Genomic DNA, 22,560 nt, shown 5'->3' with positions numbered 1-22,560 from the left:
AAGCGCATGAGCTGTACAGACAGTGTAAAGCCTTAGATTTTGTTTGCTGTTCTTGTTGTGGTTTGTTAGATAGATTGCTTATGAATGACCCTGTTTTATCTTGTTCTTGTCTAACCCTCTGAACTGGTTTGAACTTCTGACCTTCTGATTTCTATATTTGACCAAATCTTGACCCTGGACTATATTTTGGATTTCGTTTTAAATTTGTCTAATATGAGAAGATTTATTCTGTTTCATTCTTACTGTTCTTGACCTTGTGTTGTCTGTTTATAAAACGTTGCATTTAAACCCATATAACAACCTTCATTACAACAAATAATGTCCTCTGATTTATAATCGACCAATGCTCCTGCCTTTTAAATATATTGATCAATTATCATATCTCCCATGCAATTGTTTTTAGACAGTTGATGTGAGCATCTGCCAAATGAATAATTAAAATGCAATGAAAATGTACCATGAAATTTGGAAAGCTGCATTGGGGGCATTTTCATGCAAATGTCACCCACCCTATAAAATAATGGTTCATGAGCACAGGAGCAAATCACTCACAAATGATCTGATTTTTAACAGCTTGAATCAAATTTCAAAAGGAAATTGGATAATTTCCCCTCAGACTTAAATCAGATTAAATTAGGTACACAGAATCATGTTTTTAGTCATAAAGACCCCATTTATCTTTTCACAACATGCATCTTGAAAAACTCATGGCAAATTACTTTGACTTTGAACTGAAATTGCATAAAAAGAACTTTGATCTGCAAATCTCAAAAGCATTTATTTTCTGTGGCACTGTATTGCTACCATGAAAATAAGCATCATGCGGATCCTACACATGAACCTACAAAGAGTAGCCATGTGATTCCAGAACATGTAATGCATCTGACAACATTAACTTTAGGAAGGAAGGGAATTCTAAGTACCATCAAATCTAGAATATCGAAGTCTTCACTTTGTTCTTCAGAATTAAAATATTTAAAAAAAAACTTCTTGGAGCTTATTCCTATACCAGTGTCATCAAGATGTAATGATCTGTTTCTTTGCTGCCCATTTAGCATTAATTTGGCTGCAAATCACCTCACTGCCCAGCGGTTAAGTAGTTTTATTCTGATGCTGTGACTCTTTCTGCTGAGGGCTCTTGCACTGATTTTTGTGGATGCTGGAATGTGGAACTGGGTTGCAGTTTCTTAAATGTGCTGTGTTGCATTTGGCCATTCTTGTTTTATAATTCTGTCTTGTCTAGTTTAGAGACTCTAAGCCTGTTTGACATCTTAATACGTTTTAGTTGTTGGCAGTCATGGAGGTTTATGGTTTATTTTTTAACATTTCGACCAAACTTTTTTTACATTAAGATGGCTATCACAAAAAACAAAATAGGCTTTAGTGTATGCTGTATGCTTAAATAATAAAATGAAACAATTCTGTATATAGTAAAATGAGCTTATGTTGGCATTTTGGAAAGGCTGGCACAAACTTTGATTTGCCCATGCATCTAGATCGAAAAAACCTTTCCCACTCAGTTCAAACAAATCCCATTTTCTAAACTATGACCACAATTATTTAAAAAAATAAAGGGTTTCTTTACACATTTGCCTCATGTCAACACAAAGATACAGGGAAATGCATTTTCATGAGTGTTATAATCAAATCTATGCATTATTATAAATTAAACAGACAGAATTTCTGATGATCATGTTCTTTCCTTTACCCATTTTGTTTGGTACTGGATTATTACTTTTCATTTACATTTATGGCATTTTAATACCCTTATCCAGAGCAACTTACAACTGAGCAGTTAGGGGTTATGAGCCTTGCTCAAGAACCCAACAGTGGTATTTTAGTGGTGCTGGGTTTTGAACTAATGACCATCTATTCCAAGGTCCAAAGCCTCTGCATTCTTTACTAATGCCCTAACTTCCATACCTTCTAGATCAAGGTTCTAGGTATCTTTCCTTTAGTTAAGGCTGCAGATGGTGAGGGGAATAATTGGAGTTAATGGACAAAATTACCAAAGCTACAGTGAACTTCTTTGTTGTTTTTGGGATTTATTAAAAAAGCATACATTGACTTTACTTTAAAAGGTTAATTTTGAGAAGCATTCTTCACCATTGTATAACATAGCTCAGTGGACTCCTTGACTTAACAAATGTTTTCATGTGCTTTGGTTCAGGGTTAGAAATCTCTCTAGATCCCTTTCTAATAGCTCTGGATATGGAGTAAAACCCACGCCCATTCTGCTTATATTCAGAGGCTTTAATGTCTTTGTCTTGTCCTTTAGCTGCGAATCCACTTCATGGCAATGGAGATAAAACCATGCTATTGGATTTACAGACGGGTGTACAATCGCCTGGTGCCCGGCCACTGGGTCTTTCACAGCTTTGTGATTCAATTTGGCTCGGCTTGATTGTGTCTCAGAGTTATAGCACAGGCTCTGATCTCCACTCTTGAGTGGGGGCTCCCAGAGTAACCATAAAGATTATGATGATATTCTCTGCTGCAACACTAACAGGAACCGAAAGGATCATTAGGTGTGACTTTGGGGCCGCTTTGATCTCTGATTTAAAAAATGCATTATACATATACAAATACGTACATACAAATTGTAAGATCATTAAGGCTTAAGCATTTTAATCATTTATTTGACTGTATGTATAGATAACTATTATTGTTTGACTATTCCTTTTGCATTGTGCTAGCCTTTAGAGATGTTTTCATTTTTCTGGTTGTCTAATTTATATTCAGACAATATATTGCACACTTTTTATTATTTAAATGTAAAGCATGGCATAATAAAAAGTTAAATTCATATTCCTTATTCTTACATGCTATTAGATAGATAGACAGTGGGGACATTTCTGTGTTACAGCAGCACAGAAAAGAAATGTGCAAATATATAAAAAGTAGAGACATAATACAAGTTTAAACATCACAGCGTATAAATACAAAAGAAAAAGAAAAAGAGACCACCAATAAAGTAGGTACACTTTCAAAAATAGAACACATAGGTAATATTGCATGGTTTAAATTGGTGTTATTGCACAGTTATTGCAAAAAACATTGTTATTGTTATTATGGTACAGTTAAATACATAATAACAGTGTGTATTATGATGAATGGTTCACTGGGAGCAGCTCTGATTGTATAATGTATGTATAATATAAATGTAATTATGTAATAATAATGCATTAGAATTTAATTTAAGAAGAGGAATGAATGCATGAATGTTGTGATGGCTCAATGGTAAAGGTTTAAACACTATGAATTCAAATGCCCACACCACACAAGAGTCACTGCTAGGCCCTTGAGCAAGGCTCTGCCTTTAACTGCTCAGCTTAATTGTAAGTCACTTTGGCCTAATCTTTATTGTTTATTGAACCCACTAAGGTCAAATATGTGCATGTTTGAAGGTAATGCTGAGTGTGGACTAACTGAGTTAGTAAATATGTCAAAGTTTAGATTAAAATGAATGCGCTGCACTTTAGGTGTAGTTGTGTCCTCGGTAGCTACAATAACATCCTGTCTTCTTGTGTAATAGCTTAAAAAACTTTGCACTTACAAGATGTGTCAGCACTAGTTTGAAGATTGGTCTACATAATTTTCACATCAGACGAGGAAGCATTTTGCATAAAAATCGTTACTACATAATTAATTTTGTTATTTTGTTTTTTTTAATCTGTTTGAGTTACAGTTATGCTGACAGTATCACTGTAGCTTTAAAGCTCTGGGGTCTGCCAGCTTGTTTCTGATCTCTACAGAGTTTTGTTTTTTGTCCTATTTTTTTGTGGGTTTATTCTGTGTTCTCTGGTTACATCAAACCTCCCAAGAAACATGTAGCTAGAGGGTTAGATACTCTGAATTGTCTGTAGGTGTAAAAGTGTGTGAATGTGTGTGCATGGACTGGTGTCCCCTTACAGGGGTGTGTTCCTGTCCTAAATTGGCCGTGTTTTGGGATAGACCTCCACGACCTACTGAATGTAAAGTAACGAATAAGAAAGAGGCTTTTATCTGACACGTACATTACAGCACAGTGTAACTTTTTTCCGCATATCATATAAATTGTTAGGAAGCTGGTTTCAGATCACACAGTCAGCCATGTTACAGCAAATCTGGAGCAGAGAGGATTAAGGGCCACATTAACCAAGGGCCCAACAGTACTTGGGCTTGAACCTCCAACCTTCTGGTCAGTATCACAGAGCCTTAACCACTAAGCAAAAACAATTTCTCTAATGAAATGTGCTACAGTTCCACTTATTTTAACATTTTGTAGAAATTGTTAAATACTAGACATTTATAAATATTAATTAAAAATGTTAATAGCATTTAATTCAATTGCATCTACTTAATGTGTCTTTAATACCTGTTAGCTGTGAAGAATGATTTTGGGTTGTTTATGGAGGCCACAGTGCTGCTTACTATCCACAAAAAGTGCATTAGACTGAAAAATACCTTTGAAAGCCTTTAGTCTAATATCACTGCATATTGACCCATTGTATGACACAGGCTTGATTGATTTTCTTTATTTTTCTATTTTTTTATTAAATTAGATTCTCCACTGTGACCTGAAATCTGAGATGTCTTTAGGACATCAAGGGATACTAGATCATAGGTGAAACAACAAAATGGTCCAATAGATGCAAATCTGATATGATAAAAGGTATAATTTAGCGGCCATTTTTAGATTGTCAGTAAATGCCACTCACATTTGTGTGATCATTCCTGTAAGTGTTTTCCCAATAGATTAATTGCCAGATTCAAAACATAATGCTTTTTATTAATTTATATAATTAAATTAGAATCAAGTCTATGTTTAAGATTAATCTGGTGTTTTATATTACATTTCTATGTTGTGTGTGTCTGTGTGTGTGTGGAGGGGGGCTTTTTTTCTTTTACACTGTGTTGTTCTTCTTACCTTTATAGTCATTTTGTGTGCAATCATATCACTGTCCTAGTTCTCTACATTCCATTGTTCTGCTTTACTTTTCTTTTTCATTCATTTGGAGTTTTGGTATGTTTTTTTGGTGCCATGTATTTTTTGGATGAGTGTTATGTATTCTATTAAGACCCAACTAATAAAGACATTCTGCACATACATTCACCTGCTTCCACCTGTCTTTTCTTCTCCAAATAAATCTTGCCTGGTCTTTACATTTTTAAGTATGACAGGACATAAATAAACATACTTTCACATTAAATTACTTTCATTTAAAGTGTAATCACTAATGTAATATTAAGAGTCTTAAAAGTTATGTATCTCATTGCTAGAACTGGGAAGAAACTTGGATTATTATATGAGCCTTTAATTAACCCTCAACCCCCCAACCCCCTCTATTTGTTTCTCTCTCTCTCTCTCTCTCTCTCTCTCTCTCTCTCTCTCTCTCTCTCTCTCTCTCTCTCTCTCTCTCTCTCTCTCTTTCTCTCTCTCTCTCCATCTCTTTAAGATATGTACCTACCTTGTGCACAGTGTTGTAAATCCAATGAAATTTAGTATATACAGTATTTAATACACAGATAATGAGGAAAAAAGTGAAAAAAAATGCAACACAATTTGCCACCTTGTGATTAAGTGCTAGACTACTTTTTACTTGCACATATCTTTATATAAGGTCTGAACTTTCTGCATTTTTTCTTTACATTTACATTGCTTTCTTTTTTTTTTAATTTACATTATGTTGTACCCAGAACCGTTTTTTTCTTTTTCTTTGTGTGTGTGTGTGTGTGTGTGTGTGTGTGTGTGTGTGTGTGTGTGTGTGTGTGTGTGTGTGTGTGTGTGTGTGTGTGTGTGTGTGTGTGATTGTGTGTACTAAAAAACCTTTTCTGATTCCAATTCTGATTCTGTAACAGAATAAGGAAAGCCATCACAGACCATGTGATTACAATTTTATCCATAAATTATTTATATGGACAATGTAAAGGAATAGAAACAGTGGAAATTAGACAACACACTTAACAATCAACATTTAGGTCAAATGTAATTAAATTGTAAGGAAACCAAGCTTTCACTATGCTGAGAAACATCTACAATGCATCACAAGTTATGAACTACTGTATTTTAACACATGACTGGAGTAGAAGCCAGTGCAATTCTCATTATCATTAATTGCAGACATTTGGGGTTCTGTCATATCACGTAACAACACCCTGACATCAAAATTGATAAATTCAAGAACTTTTTGACTCCATAAAGCTCAACAACTGCAAGAAAAGATCATTAAAAACCAACTACATTAAAAAAGGAAGGTAAAAAAACTGTTCTGGACATATAAACGGAATTTTGTAAACCTAATTTTCCATCTCCAGGCTCCTCATTAAATTTGTGCATACATTTTTATGAAGTTCCTTTACAGCCCGCAGGAACACTAATTCATAAACTATTATATGGACATTTTAATTATACAGTGCATATTCCAGTGATCAAGAATGATTACTCAAAGCTTTTTGATTCATTTCTCCAACTATCAAGTCAACATGTTTGTCTGAAAGTCTCCTAGCACTTTTTATCTCATGTCATTTTTGTACAATTTTGCTTTGTGAATCCTCGTCTTTATTTAATAGGAGAGCACACTGAAAGCACCACATATGGCAGATTACCATATTACCCGAGCGCTTGGGTTTTCTTTTCCAAAAGGGAGGTATTAACTTTCACTTCTTTGTACAATATCCATGGTAATATCTGTTATTTGTTTCAGTGCACCCTCTGGTCCATTTATGTAGACCAATCATATTAAGCCATGTGTGTCTGCTTAAAATTCAAATCACATATACAATAGGGAACACTGACAGTGATCTTTTGACGCAACAGGAGAGAACACAACAATGTATTAAAGAGTTAGCTGTGAATTTTTGGCAAAAGGCCAAAATGCTTTTTTTAATTTAAATATTCTTCTTAGATGGTTTAAAGGACTTCCAGTGTCTTTAAAGTCCATTAGTGATTTAGTTATTACAAAAAAAAAAAAAGATTCTCTGACAGTATAAGGAGAAACCGACTATTTGAATTATAGCCAGCACTATTAACCATGTTGTGTTAAAGAAAATTAATCAATACCATGTGGCCAATCTGATTCATGAATTCAACAGATCTGTTGTATAAATTGTATAAGTCGTATAAAGCTATTACTGATGCTATATAATCCTTGTACCTACTTATTTGTGTACATCCAATTAATTACAAGCTGCTGATTTTACTTTGCTGATTACGATTGGAAAACTGAATTGCACAAGGTGTGAGGGTATAGTGTTCCAAACCAATGCATTTCTCTGAGGTGTCAGTGAAAATAAATTTCTGACATGACAGAAAATCTTATGGGATGTCATATAGCATGATGCAATTTCCCGCCAACGATTGAGCATTCAGATGAACATTTCACTCAGCATATAATGGAAGTACCAATGGGCGAAGACAGAACATCATATATGGACAAGAGTAAGGAAGCAGTTATTAGTTGGATTGGATTGTGTTGTGTGCCAACAAAAGGAGATTTATCTCACCTGTGGAGGAACAGCCCCACTTTATGCAAAATTATAAAAAATGAAGATAGACATTTCGGCTTGAGCAATCCTGTATGATTCCAATGCTTGAGTTAATAAAAACACACATTATATGCCAAAATCCACAAATTCACAAGATTTTTTTATTGAATTGATCGGAGTTTAAAAAAAAAAGATATGCCACTAGTTAAAATCTTTCATGGCTTATATTTCACCCAATTGCTTTTATAGAGACTGACATTAAAATTTAATTAATTGTTAATATAATGTAAGTACATTTTGTAAACTATGCATGCATCTTGCATTGAAGTGAACAAGAACAATCCTGGCCCTTTAAGAGCTTGAGCAGTCTGTGATTGGAGCAGCTATGTGAGGTTAAACCCAGCGAGGAGCTCAGAGCATCTATTCAGTGCTGGATCCAATCAGACAGGTTGCACCTGCACTGAACAGATGTTCCACACTTACACATTTAGATAGGCAACGCACACATTGAAAGACTTTTAGCCAAAAACCCACACTCATGACCCTAAGAGCCATGAGTTTGGTGAGGGAAACAACATCACTGACCCAACCACTGACATCTTCCAAACGGCACAAGAGTGTGAGAAAGAGCTCCAGGAAAATCTACAAACCTTACCAGGACAATCCAGTGTAAGTCTGAATTTTTACTTTTGAGAAATTAGAAAAAAAATTTCCTTCATCTGGGTTGATCTTACTCACTAACTAAAGATGATTTCATTTAACTTTTTTTGCATTGATGGTACTCGCTTCTGATTATTCATTGTGACAAATAATTTACAGTATTCTTATCGGTAGTGCTCAGACTAAAGTAACTTTTTTGTGCACTTTTGCTTTAATTATAGTTCACAAAATTACAACACGTGTACAGTATACTTAGATTTACTGTTATACTATAGGTATTATTTGATATACTATAGTTAATAATTTGATATTTACATTTCAGTTTGTTGCTTTGCATTTAAACAGATTGAGATATCATGTTGTATAGATATAAAATACCAAAAATACGATAGGATATACCTTTATTCGTCCCACAGTTGGAAAATTTCTGATTTAGTAACAATGTATAAATTCAGTAATTTAGTATATTAATTATACTATTGTAGTAATGATTAATACTATTGTAGTATATTTATGATAGTTGTAGTAATTTCTAAATTCATATTCATATATATATATATATATATATATATATATATATATATATATATATATATAGCACTTGAGCACTTAATGTTTCTCTTCATTGGTATTTTATGACACGTCCTAAAATCCTCCATTATTAAATGTTTGCTCTTATTCCGAAAAGTTTATAGAATACCATTTAAAAATGTGTCTCATTTTATTGTGATTATTTATATAATCATATAAGCTACAATGTCTATGTGACTTCTCGTCGGTTAGAGCCTATCTGTCTACTTTAAAAGACGGTACACAAGAAATACATTGATTTTGAATTTATTCCACCCTGTTGGATTAAAGTTCTGATGCAAAGCATTGTCTAGCAGTTCCTCTGATGATGAAGACAAGGATGCAGAGCGGGTGGACAGTAACGATCCTGAGGAAATGTTCCAGAATATTCAGTACCAGAAGGAAATCATCGCCAACATCCGAACACGGCCCTGGCCAATGAGACGCAAGCTCAAAGTCTTAAAGTGAGACTCCTGATTTAACCTCTTGAATACCAAAAATATCTGTACTTCACACGTGACTACATACCTTTTCCTATTCGTTTCAGTGTAGTTACTTAATAATTTATGAGTTGCTGAAATATACAGTATGTTTTATAATGGAGAGTTAAATCTGAGCATTTAAATCAATCTGCTGTATATACAAAGTTTAACACTTTCTAGTCAGGGCCATCGTAAATCCTGAAGGGACACTAAGCTAGAGACAAGAAAACACTGGTTGGGATCTCAATCCATTGCAGAGCAAACACAAAAAAAAACACACAAAAAATACACATAGCCACTCAATCTAGCATAGACAATCTAGCATTTTGTAACCAAAAAGAAAAATCGTTTTAACATACAGTACAGTACCCTGAGTTTAGGATCAAACCAGAGACCCTGATTAGCCCAGTATATTTTATATTGTTTTAAATGGAAGGTGTTGCGCATTTAGATAATTGTGTGTGCATGTGCGTGTTCCTTATATTTAAAGCTATGCATTTTTATTATTTATATAATATCATATATTAAGCATGTTTCTGTATTGTTCAATGTTTTACAAGCTGGTCTGGCTTTCTATGCTAATAACGTACATAATAAGGTCAAAATCCCTTTTTATACTATAATCAGACCATATTGACACAATAACAAATGTTGGATAATTAAAATTATATTACACTTGCAGGATAAATGATTCACAATCTATTACTTAAAAACATTTACAACATTTACAACATAATGGCAAGAAGGCTCCTTAATATATAACATGTGAAGTCATGAGTGCTTTTATGTGCTGCTGAACTGATGCTAATGGAAAGGAAATGTACCGCAAGGTAAATAACAATTAACACTTTGCTCATGAGAGCTCTAGTCTTATTTATTACATGGTGCCTGGAAAACAATCAAAATTTCATGATTATTCCATTATCTCTGGCTTTCTTCTTTTACCGAGGTCACATCTTCAGTATTAGACATCATCCTATGCTTAACTGGATTTGACTGATTGGGGTCACACAAAGGCCAGGGACACTTACTGTAACTTAGAAAACACACAACTCATATACATGTACACAGGTGTGCTAAAAAAAAAAAAATCAAGGTATTCCGCGACATTGTTAACTCCAACTCATAAATGATTTAGTGTCACCCATGTATTCACCGTTATGATCATTTTGACCTCAGCGGTGCTCGATGCCACTTTGTAAATTTTCCAGATAAGGTATCTGAGGCTTTATTTTCTTTCAAGGTCCATAATATTCTGAGCCAGCAGTAATTCGTAACGCTCCCTACCAGCAAGCTTACGCTGCAATCTTCGGGATGACGAGTTTATAGCTGTCTGTATGAAAACAGGTGGTTTTTGTGCACCACATCGGTCACACATACACTTAAAAAAATCCACAAAGCTATAAAAATCTCGATTAACAATTTTTGGCTTTGATCCCGTCATATTTTTGGCGAAAAATCTCCCAGACCAGATTGTGTGGTTGTGTAGTACATTGATGTTATCTGTTAGAACTGAGAGCCAAGATGAGGTTTTTACAGGTTTTAGACTGTACAACCTCCATTCAGGGAAAAACCCATCTAAAATCCTGTTTCATATCCTAAAGGAATGCCTACAGCAGTGAAATGTCCTGTGAAGCATTAAAGCTCTGTATTAATGGCTTCATCAGAGCCGAGCACAGCAGTAAATCACTGCTACGATCACAGGGAGGAATAATGTGTTATGGGCCAGACTGCTGATCTTGACTATATGCATGTGTGTGTGTGTGTGTGTGTGTGTGTGTGTGTGAGTGTGTGTGTGTGTGTGTGTGTGCGTGTGTGTGTGTGCGTGTGTGTGTGCGTGTGTGTGTGTGTGTGCGTGTGTGTGTGTGTGTGTGCGTGCGTGTGTGTGTGTGTTTCAGGCAGGCCAGAGAGATTGTATTAAAGTATGAAGGTAGGCTGACTCGGACACGTGGATACCAGGCTGCAGGGGCAGACGTATGTTTTCTTTCTCAAATTTGTTTAATGTATAACATATGTTATGAGATGAGATTTAAAGCCATTTTTTTCTATTGACCTGAAACTGCGCATAAAAATTTATAATTATATATAAGGGTTGACCTTTTACCTAAAAGACTTCTACACATTTTATACTTATCTGCCAAGTTATGTTTGGTTTTCAAATTATGCCCAGAAGTTACAAGTCTTAGGGCACTGCAGGTCTGATTTTTTTTTGGGGGGGGGGTTTGGTTTTGGGCTGCACATCATTAGATAAACAAGATGAACAACAAACCAACTGACTGAGGTAGGGCTGCAAATTAAAAATGATGATTTCTAGGACATGACTAAGTGTGAACTAAGTTGGAAAGTTGCACTTCTTTGTACATTTCTTCTGCAGGATGAGTGTGTCAAGCCTGAGGTTGCATTACTGTCTGTGAGGAGTATTTAAGTAACATGTATTTGAAAAAAATTTATAAATAGAAATCAAAACTACTTCGATTCTGTAAATGGCAGCGCTGCAGGTGCTCCTACCTCAGCTTCAATTAAACTCAAAGAAGCATTTAATGTAGCGATAAATAATAAACCATCACGGCAGATGTTTAAAATGAAAATGAATAATTAGACATAACAGTTCAGATGAACTTTTAGTGCTTAGTCTTTCTAACTTATGTGACTGGAAAAGTAAATGTAAGACACTCAAACGCTTAAGTGCTCATGGATTATGCCACAATTTGAAGTCACTTTGGGTGAAATCATTGAGGGTTTGGTAAAATAGAAATTTTTTGTTTCGTTTGTTATGGGGTGTCTATGTTAAGGTCCTGCTCCATTTTTCCCTAACTGTTTCTCTTCCTGTCCTGCTCTCTCGTTCCCTTAGTCTCCCCCTGATGCTGTGTTTCAGATTTACAATTTGTTGTCACGGCTCGATTTAATTAAAATGCTCCAGTGGCATTCAGCAAGGCTGCCCGAGCGGCATTAAAATTAATTGACTTTTTAGCAAGTGGATCTGATGACGAATGGCTAATTATGGAAATGGCTTAGTTGAACACCGGAAACAGAAAAATTGCACGTTTATTTCGAAACTGTTTCATTTTGCTTGTCTCATGTCACTATCATACAGTATTATAGATTTATGCATTATCTGTGTAATGCTGCGTTAAGACAAAAAGCACTATACTATAATACTATAAAAAGCACTATATAAAATTAGGCAATCAGCAAACAACATATACCACAAAAAACAGTCCTGATCCATTGACCATTAACAATATTACCTTCTTTGGCAATTTTAGCTACAGGAGCTCGTCTTTTGGATCGGGCCACACAGGACAGCCTGCGCTCCTCATGTGCATCAATGAGTCTTGGTTGCCCTTGACCCTGTCACCGGTTCACTAATGTTCCTTTTTTTGGGCACTTTTAATAGATACTGACCACTGCAGACACACCACAAGGGCTTTTTTTTGTAGATGCTCTGACCCAGTCGTATAGCATCACAATTTAACCCTCATCAAACTCACCGAAATCCTTTCGCTTGCCCATTTTTCCTGCTTCTAAATGTTCACTTGCTGCCTTATATATCCCACCCACTAACAGATGCCATGGTGAAGAGATAATCAGTGTTATTCAGTCACTGGTCATAATGTTATAATGTCATTGCTATGCCTGGTAGGTGTATACATGGTAATCCAGAGACAGGAAACCATAAAGATCAAAACTAAAGAAGCAGCAACTATAATAAGGTTTGGAATAGACTGAGAGTACCACAAAACAGCTCTAATATCTTACAGTGATTCTACGAATGAATGTCCTATAAATATTAGGCAAGAGAGGTGTGTATGTAATTGAGGTGAACAGGTGTGTTTTATTAGAAGCTGAGTAACCATGAGAGTGTGTATTTTGGGAGTAAAAATACAGTGTCTGAAGGTTGTGTGAGTTCTCTGTAAAACCTGACACTTTTTTTTAAAGAGTACTTTAACCACAAAAAGAATAAATCATTAATTATTACCAGTAATTAGGTTTTAATCATATAAGACATGTCAGCACAAATTTTGCTCCGTTATGGAGGTATGGTTTGAACACATACCCATCATTTCATTTAAATTTTGTTTGATATGACATATCCAAGAATAGATAGATAAAGAAACAAAAAATGTATGTTATGTATTCCATCCTCCCTATTCACAGGGATGTAGATTTCATTTGTGTTCAAAAGGACAATAGAGACATCTAAGTGTTAAACATGTAATAACAAGAATACCCTTAGATTAGTTTCTTTGAGCTCCACTCTTTGATATATTGCTTTTTATAAAAGGTACGTTTAATTCTTACATTCCAACTGACTTGTTTTATGATTCAAATCATAAAAAGGCAATGAGAGATATTAAAGCTTCACATTGTATAGCAGACATTTGCTCATTATTTCAACTGATAAAAATATTTCCCAGCATTTTCAAAGACAAAGACATTGCAAAGTTTTGATCAAACTTTTGGGTGTACTATTTATGCAATGTATTTTTTTGTGATATATTTATATTTCTCTTTTTGTGATACATACACTGCAAAAGAGAGAGAGAGAGAAAAAAAGAATGATAATGATAAAGTTAAAGAAAAGAACAGAAAAATTATTAATAATTAAATATTTAAGTACCAAAAACTACAAACATAGACATAAACGATATTGTTGGAGCACTAAGTGCAGACTAAGTTCTATACAACATACTGTCAATATTGTGATCTTTGACAGAAAGAGTTAATCATACAAATCTAGGTTCTCTGAGGTATTAGATCTACAATATGGAATCTCTAGAATATCCCTTTTTCTTAATTATAAAATGCAAAGCAGCTGATGAGAATGTGATGGTAAATGAGGGTTTTTATAGCAATATTTATCACCTGGCCTATGCATTGTGTAACCTAAAACATTTTGTTAAAATTGTTATACAGACACATTTCTGCCATGCTCGACAACTTTTTCCATGGAAAACAGCCTCACAAAAATATAAATAAAATTGGCAGATGACTCGCTATCTAAGATATTGTTAATTTCTGTGAAAATCTGCAAAGCCCTTTTTAAAACCAATTTTTTTCCCCTTTTCTGCATTCCTGTTTCTTGTTTTTTAAAGTTTTAAATGTGCAATTATTAATGATTCAGATTCTAATATCACTCAAATCAAATTATATGTAAACATTTATTTCATGGTATTTTATTAGCACATGCTACTACTGTTAGCAAAACTGTTTTGCTAGGTCCAGTACACAACAGACACACAGACTGCAAAAAATGTCTGAGCTCATAGGGAGATGAACTAACCGTATGTTTGCTTGTGAAATTTTGCAGCTGTTAAAGAAGATTTCAAGAGTTCTCTATAACATCCTGGTTTTATTCATCCCATGGGAAATGAGAATTAAAAAGATTGAAAGTAAGAATTTTTTAGCCATCTTTTAACATACATTTTGGAAATTTAAATTTTTGGAATTACATTGCCTCTTTCCTCCTGGGTTAGATGTGGTCAGCAGAAATGCTTGTTTCAATCTATTTGAATATTTTATTAGGACGTAAACATCTCAAGATAAAAGATTCTCTGAACTCAATCATATTTAACATCATACCTATTTCATTCTGTGTGCAGGTCACTTTGGATCTGGTGTGGCCTCATATTTTATTTTTCTACGATGGCTATTTGGGATTAACATCGTCCTCACAATTATGACTGGAGCCTTTATTGTTCTTCCTGAGGTTTGTTTGTTTCAGCATAACGTAATCACTACTAACTGTGTAATGCTCAAGCATTAAGAGTGTGTGCATCTAAGAATGTGACACGATGTATGTCTGATGTATGAAAGAATACATTTAAAGTAGAAAATCCTTTAATATGATACAATATATTAAATGCAACTAAGTAATGTGAAGGTGTGTTTGCAAGCTAAATATAGAGTGAATTCTAAATAATAAAAATTGACAAGATGTATACAATATAAAGCGCATACAATGTAAGTGCGTATATACACTATATGCAAAAAAAGTTTTGGACACCTGACTTTTCCAGCCATTTGGTTTTCTTCCTCAAACTGTTACCAAAAACTAAGAGGCACACAGTTTTATAGGATGTCTTTGAATGTGGTAGCATGACAATGCCCCTGTGCACAAAGCCAGCTCAATAAAGATATGGTTTACATGAGTGGAAGATTATGAGTGGCCTGCTATAACCCTACTATATTCCTGACTTTAACCCTACTAAACACTTTAGGGATAAATTAGAATTCTGACTGCAACCCAGGTCTCCTCACCCTATATCAGTCTTTACTAACACCCTTGCTGCTAAATGAGAACAAATCTCCACAGACACACTCCAAAATCTAATGGAACATCTTCTCACAAAAATAGAGGTTATTATATCAGCAATTGGAGCAAATATGATGTTTAAAAGAACACCTAAGAATCTTACATTAAGGTGTCCACAAACTGTTGTCTATATATTGTATTCGCAAAATTTTACTAATCTGCAAATCCTTTTCCTTACAAAAAGCACCAGTATAGCAGACAGTTTTAGATGTGACTTCAAATTAGATGCTTCCTTTATGCACTTGGCCCTTAATATGACCTCACATGTCTCATTGCAATGTTTTGTCAGTAAAAAGAGGCCAGATTTATATTGCTCCCTGACACACGGACAAAGCAATTTCTCTGCTCAAGTATCAGCTTCCATCACTCATTTTTTTATTCCCCCCTCCCATTCCCTCATTATATGTGGTCTCTCCATTAGCTCCTAGCCGGTGCTCCTTTTGGCACGACACGCAGCAAAACCATCCCAAAGGACCAAATAGCCTCAGCTCAGGACCTTGACACCATCTGGTCACTTGGGGCAAGAACTTTACAAATTTACCTTTTGTAGTTTGTCTGGATTGTTGTAAATGCAATATTCTATGTTGGACTACTTTGTGATTACTTTTGTTCTGCATTTTTAGGGCTACCTGCAGTATTCTGTGCTATTCTATGGCTATTATGGAAATGTGCGTAAAATTGGAAGAGCTGGATACCGCCTACCACTGGCCTACTTTCTTGTTGGGATGGCTGTTTTTGCGTACAGTTTCTTCACTCTTTTAAGAAAGTAATCATTACAGACTTGCTTAAAAACAGGTTTAATTATAAAGAAGGGATAAAACCCGGTAAGGTGCCGTGGATTAGATTAAAATAATAAATAATCACATAATAGTGTAATGTTGCTTAAAATATAGTGCTAATAGTGAATATAAAAATAAAATGAAAAAAATGATTCCATATTATTTTAATATTGTACTAGAATTTTTACTTGGATGAATGTATTTTTTTTATCACCAGAATGGCGAAAAACTCACGATTGAGTCTCTCCAGTGCTTCCAGCGAGAACTACACATTCTGCTGGCGTATCTTCTGTGCCTGGGACTACTTAATCGGCAATCCTGAAGCTGCTGAAAGCAAAGGAGCAGCAATAGTCAATAACATCAGGGTGAGTGTATGTCATAACCCATGACACAGACATCCTGATCTGCATGATTGGGTTCCCAATGATCCACTGAGCTTCTTTTATTACAGCATAATCTAGCATGGAATTTTATGTTCTCTCATATCAGTGATCATTTCTATATGGAGAGCCTGTCGGTGCTACTGAATGTCGGTATAAAGGGGTACACAGATATCAATAATTATTATTATATTATAACCACAAAGGCCTCTTTTTCACAGTACACAAATGTCAAAGGCTGGAAAACAACCAGAATTTAAGCTCTATTCATTATTATAAGTGGTAATTTTATCATTTAGAAGTAGTTCCTTTGAAGAGGATGTGGCCAATGTGCCTGTCAATTTTGGTAAAATTAATTTCTCAAGTAAGTAATAATTGACAGATTAAAAAAAGGCAGAAATAGACATAACAGTTGACAAAGCTGTAGTCAGACCTTAGATAAGGTAATGGTAATGGGCTTGCCTATATAACATGCTTGTGCTGACCAGCACATATGAGCAAGCAGCATTCTAATTACTTTCTAAGTAGCACTACAATTTTACTTACTTACTTGTTTATTATAAGGTGTTAAATTTTGCACTGAAATGCCATTTTTGACTGTTCTTGGCACAAAGGTTTCAGTGTCATCCCTAATAAATAAAATTAACTTATGTTAACCTGACACTTGGCTCTAGCAAAATCAACTTGACACATTTTCCGTTTGCTCTGACAGAAAATTAGGGCAATCTTTCAAGGAGAGAAATCAATAAGCATTAAAAAATTACTTATCTGCACTGTGGGGATGTGTGCAGGACTTCCTGAATGTCAGTTATTATTCGAGCATCCAAAACACCTGAGCAACGACAAGTCATTGCAGATTATAGAGATTATAGATTTAAATGTTAATTAATCTGAAACATTTTTTTTATCAAGTCAGGCAGGCTTTTATTGTCATTCCGACCATATACAGTGCAGTACACAGTAAAGTGAAACAACGTTCTTCCAAGACCACATAAGACAACATAAATAAAAAAGGAATATGGAACCACCCAAAACTTACTAGAACACTAGTTCCTCTTCAGGAATTCGAGCTGTGTCAACAACGCTTTGGGAATGATTCCGCGTTGTCCACGCTCTGAATCACGTGTAATCAGTCCAATGGAAAGCAGTGGGATTTTGTCACGTCCAGGAAGCTATAAAAAGCATGTAGAGTAAAATCAGCGCTAGCTTCTGTTTGTTCAGGAAGCGTTCTGTGTGTGTTTGTCTTTATGCTAAGTGGTAAATTTAAAAAAGAAAAAAAAGAAAAAAAAAGCGACTAAGAAGATCAAGCATTGCTTTCGTCCATGTGTTCCTCCCTGCCCCTGCTATATTATTGGGGTGTGTCGCTTGTCTGGGAGCAGAGCATGCTAGGTCGGTTCTCGAGGGAACCGACTGCACAAATTGCGCTGGCATGTCGATGCGAACGTGCCGCTCCCAAAGAGCACTATTTTAGGAGCGTGCCCCCACTCCTCTTGGTTTTGGCCCTGCTTTCGCTGAAGTGCTCGCAAATAGACCTGGCAAAGGTCTGGAGATGCGCTTGTCCTCACCTGCAGGTGTTCTGTCGCAAGGTTTGGAAGTTCGCCTTTTGGCGGTTTCTTCCCTTTGTGATGAGAGCGTTCAGCTTCGCTTCTCTTCCTCTGAAGCGTGCTTTAGCCAAGCATGAAATAGATTGGCTGGCAAATCAGCAGAAAGCTAGCCTGTCCAGTAAGCTCGACTAGCACTTTCTTGCCCTTTCACCCCGCACCTTCACAAAGTGTTTGGATGTGACACTGGTCCCGCTGAGACTTCGGGGTTTACTGATTCTAAATTATTTTGACGATTGGTTGATATTGGCTCAATCCGAGCAGCTGGCGGCCCGGTGTCGAGATGTTGTTCTTGCTGACATGAAGGACTGTAGGCTGAACGCCAAAAAGAGTGTGCTTTCTCAATCACAGAGAACCACCTATTTTGGCGTAGTATGGAATTCAACCCTTATGCAGGCACAGTTGTGCCCTTCTCGTATTGAATCCATCCTCTCTGCCATTATGAGAGAAGGCCAGTCACTTACTGTAAAACAATTTCAAAGATGACTGGGTCTGATGGCAGCAGCGTCCAATGTGGTTCCATTTGGACAGCCTATATCCCAGGCTACTTAAATGAAGGCGCAGATGCTCTCTCAAGGCAAGCGCCGAGGCCGGGGAATGGCGTCTCAACTCGGATGTGGTGGAGCAAATTTGGGAGAGATTTTACCACTCAGGTGGATCTGTTTGCGACTCAAGAGACATCGCATTGTCCCCTCTGCTTCTCCCTTACACCCCTAGCCCCTCTAGGGCTGGATGCCATTGTATGGCATGGCCAAGGCCGCGCCGTTACTTTTTCCATCCTGTCGTGAAGGTCCTGGGAGTTCTGGAGAAAGTTTGCTGGGACGGAGTCTGTCTCCTCCTGGTGGCACCACAGACCATGGTTTGCGGACCTGATAGCCCTTCTTAAACACCCTCCCTGAGAGATTCCTCTTAGGATGGATCTTCTCTCTTAGGCAGGGAGCACAGTGGTTTGCACCCACCCAGAGCTGTGGAGGTTGTGACTGTGGTCTCTGAGGGGGCACAGCTCCTAGCCTCCGGTCTCTTCACCGAGGTGGTAGAGACCATCCTCCAATCAATAGCTCCCTCAATGAGGAGGTCGTACACAGCCAGATGGTGCCTGTTAAAGGCATGGTGCGAACGGCACTATTTAAACCCAGTTAACCGCCCGGTCGGCCCAGTCCTGGAATTTCAACAGGTTGGCTCCTTCTACCCTGATGGCTCTCTCTGTAGCTCACTCTTTTCCGGAATTTACTCCAGGTATGGCCAGTGCCTTTCTCTACCCTGGGCCGCCCGGTCGGCCCAGTCCTGGAATTTCAACAGGTTGGCTCCTTCCACCCTGATGGCTCTCTCTGTGGCCCACTCTTTTCTGGATTTTACTCCAGGTATGACCAGTGCCTTTCTCTACCCTAAATCAGGGTGTTCCCAAGGTACCCTTGGTCATCCCATTACCTGTTATTCTCCAGGAATACTTTTCTTCTCCCTTTCTGGCCCCAGAAAAGGAGAAGCTGATTGTGTCCAGTGCGAGCAGAACGGAACTGTAAAGGAAGTCAGAGCAGCTGTTCCTCTCCAAGGAGAGGTCTCCCTGTGAACAAATAGATGCTCAGCAGATGGATTGTGGATGCTATTTCATCCTTCTATGAGTCCTCTGTTCGCCCAGCTCCTTTCGGGGTCAGAGCTCACTTAACTCGGAGTATGGCAGCCTCTAAGGCTTTGTCCTCTGGAGTTTCCCTCCAAGACATCTGCAACACTGTGGGCTGGTCCACCCCACTGACTTTTGTCAGGTTTTATAGTCTTGACTTTAGTGTCACTCCTGGCCCTTCTGTTCTTCAACCTAGCTGTGCCCATCCACACTAGGCAGGGATTGGGCAGTCTGACGTTACTGAACACTCATTTTCAAAGTGTTGTTGGTGCAGCTCGAGTTCATAAAGGGGAACGTCTCCATGTTACATATGTAACCATGGGTTCCCGAGGGAACAAGACGCTGCATCAACAATACTTTGGGATGCCACACTGCCTGCATCCCTGCAGCACTTTCCTTTTTCAGAAGCTAGTGCCGGTTTTATAGTTTTCTGGTCGTGACATCACCACCCTGGTGACACCGCGCTTTCCATTGGACTGATTACACACGTGATTCAGAGCGTGGATAATGCAGAAGTGTTCAGAAAACCCTGCAGATGCAGCGTCTCATTCCCTTGAGGAACCATGGTTAAATATGTAACCTGGAGATGTTCTAGTTTGGGAAAATGTAAAGCTGCTATATAGTATGTCATTTAAAATTTAGTAGTTTATACACTAATCCATGAAGGTTAGGTCTATGTAGATCACCAATACTAACCAGAACTATCTATTCGTCTGTTGATTGTCACATGTGGATGTCTTTGTTATTGTCTACATTGCTGTCTGAGTGGTACTGATATGTTCTTCACTGTCTAATTTTAAAGGAGGCTATTGTGGAAGAGCAAGAAAAGAAGAAAGAGATCAGCCTGTGAGTGCTTTTACAGAACTTTTCACTACTTTTTTGGGCACTTTTATTATTTGCTATATCAAATTGCTTCTCAAACCCAATTTGTCTACCTGTGCTGACTGTGGCAAATAGAGCTCTGCCTCTTCTCCCCTACTTACCAAGTGGTCACTTGAGTGTGTGTTAATGTTTGCTTTCAAGGATGGGAAATGATCAGTATCAGTGGATGAATTAAGGTGATAGTGTTGTTCTTAGCTTAAAGTGCAGAGCTCTGATTTACTTGCTCTGTCCACATTGACTGCAATCGCAGCACAAAACCTCCCACCGTATTTCATACACACAGCTTTTACTGCAGCAGATGACTGCTCTTAAATCAGCACCAGAGCTGCTCATATATTAAAGGGGATTACTCAATTGTGTATATTTTTACTCACATACACACCCACACAGATACACTTAAAACCACTAAGGAATGCATGGGTTAAGTCTAGCAATATATATATATATATATATATATATATATATATATATATATATATATATATATATATATATATATATATATATATATATATATATATATATCACCGTTTTAGTATTTCTTAAAAAACAATACTAACAATATAAATACTTTTAGAGTAGTGTAGCTTGTATAGCAGTATAGATTTACTGTCCTCTAAAAATAACTGAACATACAGCCATTATTGTCAAAATAGCTGCCAACCTAAGTGAGTACACCATACAGTATGTGGCTTTGCAGGGTTAATCGATGTTCGGCTGTTATCACTGCTCAACATCGTTTAACCCTGCAAAGCCATATGTTTTATTCAACATTTATGTTAAAGTTTTTGTCTGCTTGACAGGACCATACAAATTTGTGTATCTTGTATTGGAGCAGTTAAAATTTGGTGCTTTGAGTACAATTCTCTCATACTGACCGCTGGATGTTCAACATTGCACCCTAACGGCAAAGAACTCTCAAAGGATTGAGATTTAGATTTGTTGCTCTCCACAAAGATGGCCTAGGCTATAAGAACATCGGATACACCCAGTATACAGTGGCCAGGGTCATACAGAGGTTTTTAAACTATAACAAGGGTTTCACTAGAAACATGCCTTGCAAGGGTCGATCAAAGAAGTTGAGTCCTTGTGCTGTGAAAATTGTGTCTTGCCTACAGTCAAGCATGGTGGTTGTAGCATCATGGTCTGGGGCTGCATGAGTGCTGCTTGTACTGGGGAGCTGGTAAATATGGATTCCAACATGTACTGTTACATTCTTCCCTCTCTTTAAAAACTGTGCATGAACAGCAGTTTTCCAAAATGATAACGGCCCCAAACACAAAGTCAAGATAACAACATTTTATGCCTAGGAGGATTGAGGCAGTGCTATATATAAGTGGTGCTCACACAAAATATTGACACTTCAGACACGTTTTTGACATGTTCACTTCTGGTGTACTCAATTTTGTTGACAGTTTTTTTGACAATAATGTCTGTATAATGAGTTATTATTAGAGGGCAGTAAATCTATGCTACTATCCTAGCTGCACTTTGACTGCTCTAAAATATATCCAAGTTTCATTTTTATAGTATTGCCTTTTAAAAAAAGATATATAAAATGATTGCTGAAATGTGAGGGGCGTACTCACTGCCGTAGAGATACTGCATTTTTAAAGATAGGTGGGTAGCAGGTGGGGAGTATCTTAAGTATATGGATGGGTGGATAGATGGCTGTATGTTCATTGGGTGTGTGTTTCATTGATCTTTATTTCATTTTCTTCATCATTAATAAAAAATTATTTTACAAAAGAATCACACATGCATTATAAGGAAAGAGATGGCATTTACATTAGCAACAGCAGTGC

At 36.8% G+C, this 22,560-nt stretch overlaps 1 protein-coding gene across 1 annotated transcript in view; it reads left to right on the top strand.

Annotated features, from left to right (window-relative positions):
• The first annotated feature begins 7,982 nt into the window (after positions 1–7,982).
• tmc3 (transmembrane channel like 3) overlaps positions 7,983–22,560 on the top strand; it is a 29,707-nt gene continuing 15,129 nt past the window's right edge. The window contains exons 1-9 of the mRNA XM_083559500.1: positions 7,983–8,136; positions 9,015–9,161; positions 11,078–11,153; positions 14,491–14,572; positions 14,783–14,889; positions 15,917–16,015; positions 16,119–16,261; positions 16,492–16,639; positions 20,676–20,719. Coding sequence (XP_083415626.1) covers positions 8,006–8,136; positions 9,015–9,161; positions 11,078–11,153; positions 14,491–14,572; positions 14,783–14,889; positions 15,917–16,015; positions 16,119–16,261; positions 16,492–16,639; positions 20,676–20,719 — 977 coding nt within the window. The 5' untranslated portion in view covers positions 7,983–8,005. The remainder of the gene's footprint in view (positions 8,137–9,014; positions 9,162–11,077; positions 11,154–14,490; positions 14,573–14,782; positions 14,890–15,916; positions 16,016–16,118; positions 16,262–16,491; positions 16,640–20,675; positions 20,720–22,560) is intronic.

This window comes from Silurus aristotelis, assembly GCF_946808225.1.
Source record: "Silurus aristotelis genome assembly, chromosome: 13".
In the NCBI taxonomy this organism is placed as follows: domain Eukaryota; kingdom Metazoa; phylum Chordata; class Actinopteri; order Siluriformes; family Siluridae; genus Silurus; species Silurus aristotelis.
Note: the sequence above shows the minus strand (reverse complement) of the source record. Positions and strands in the feature narration are given on the sequence as shown.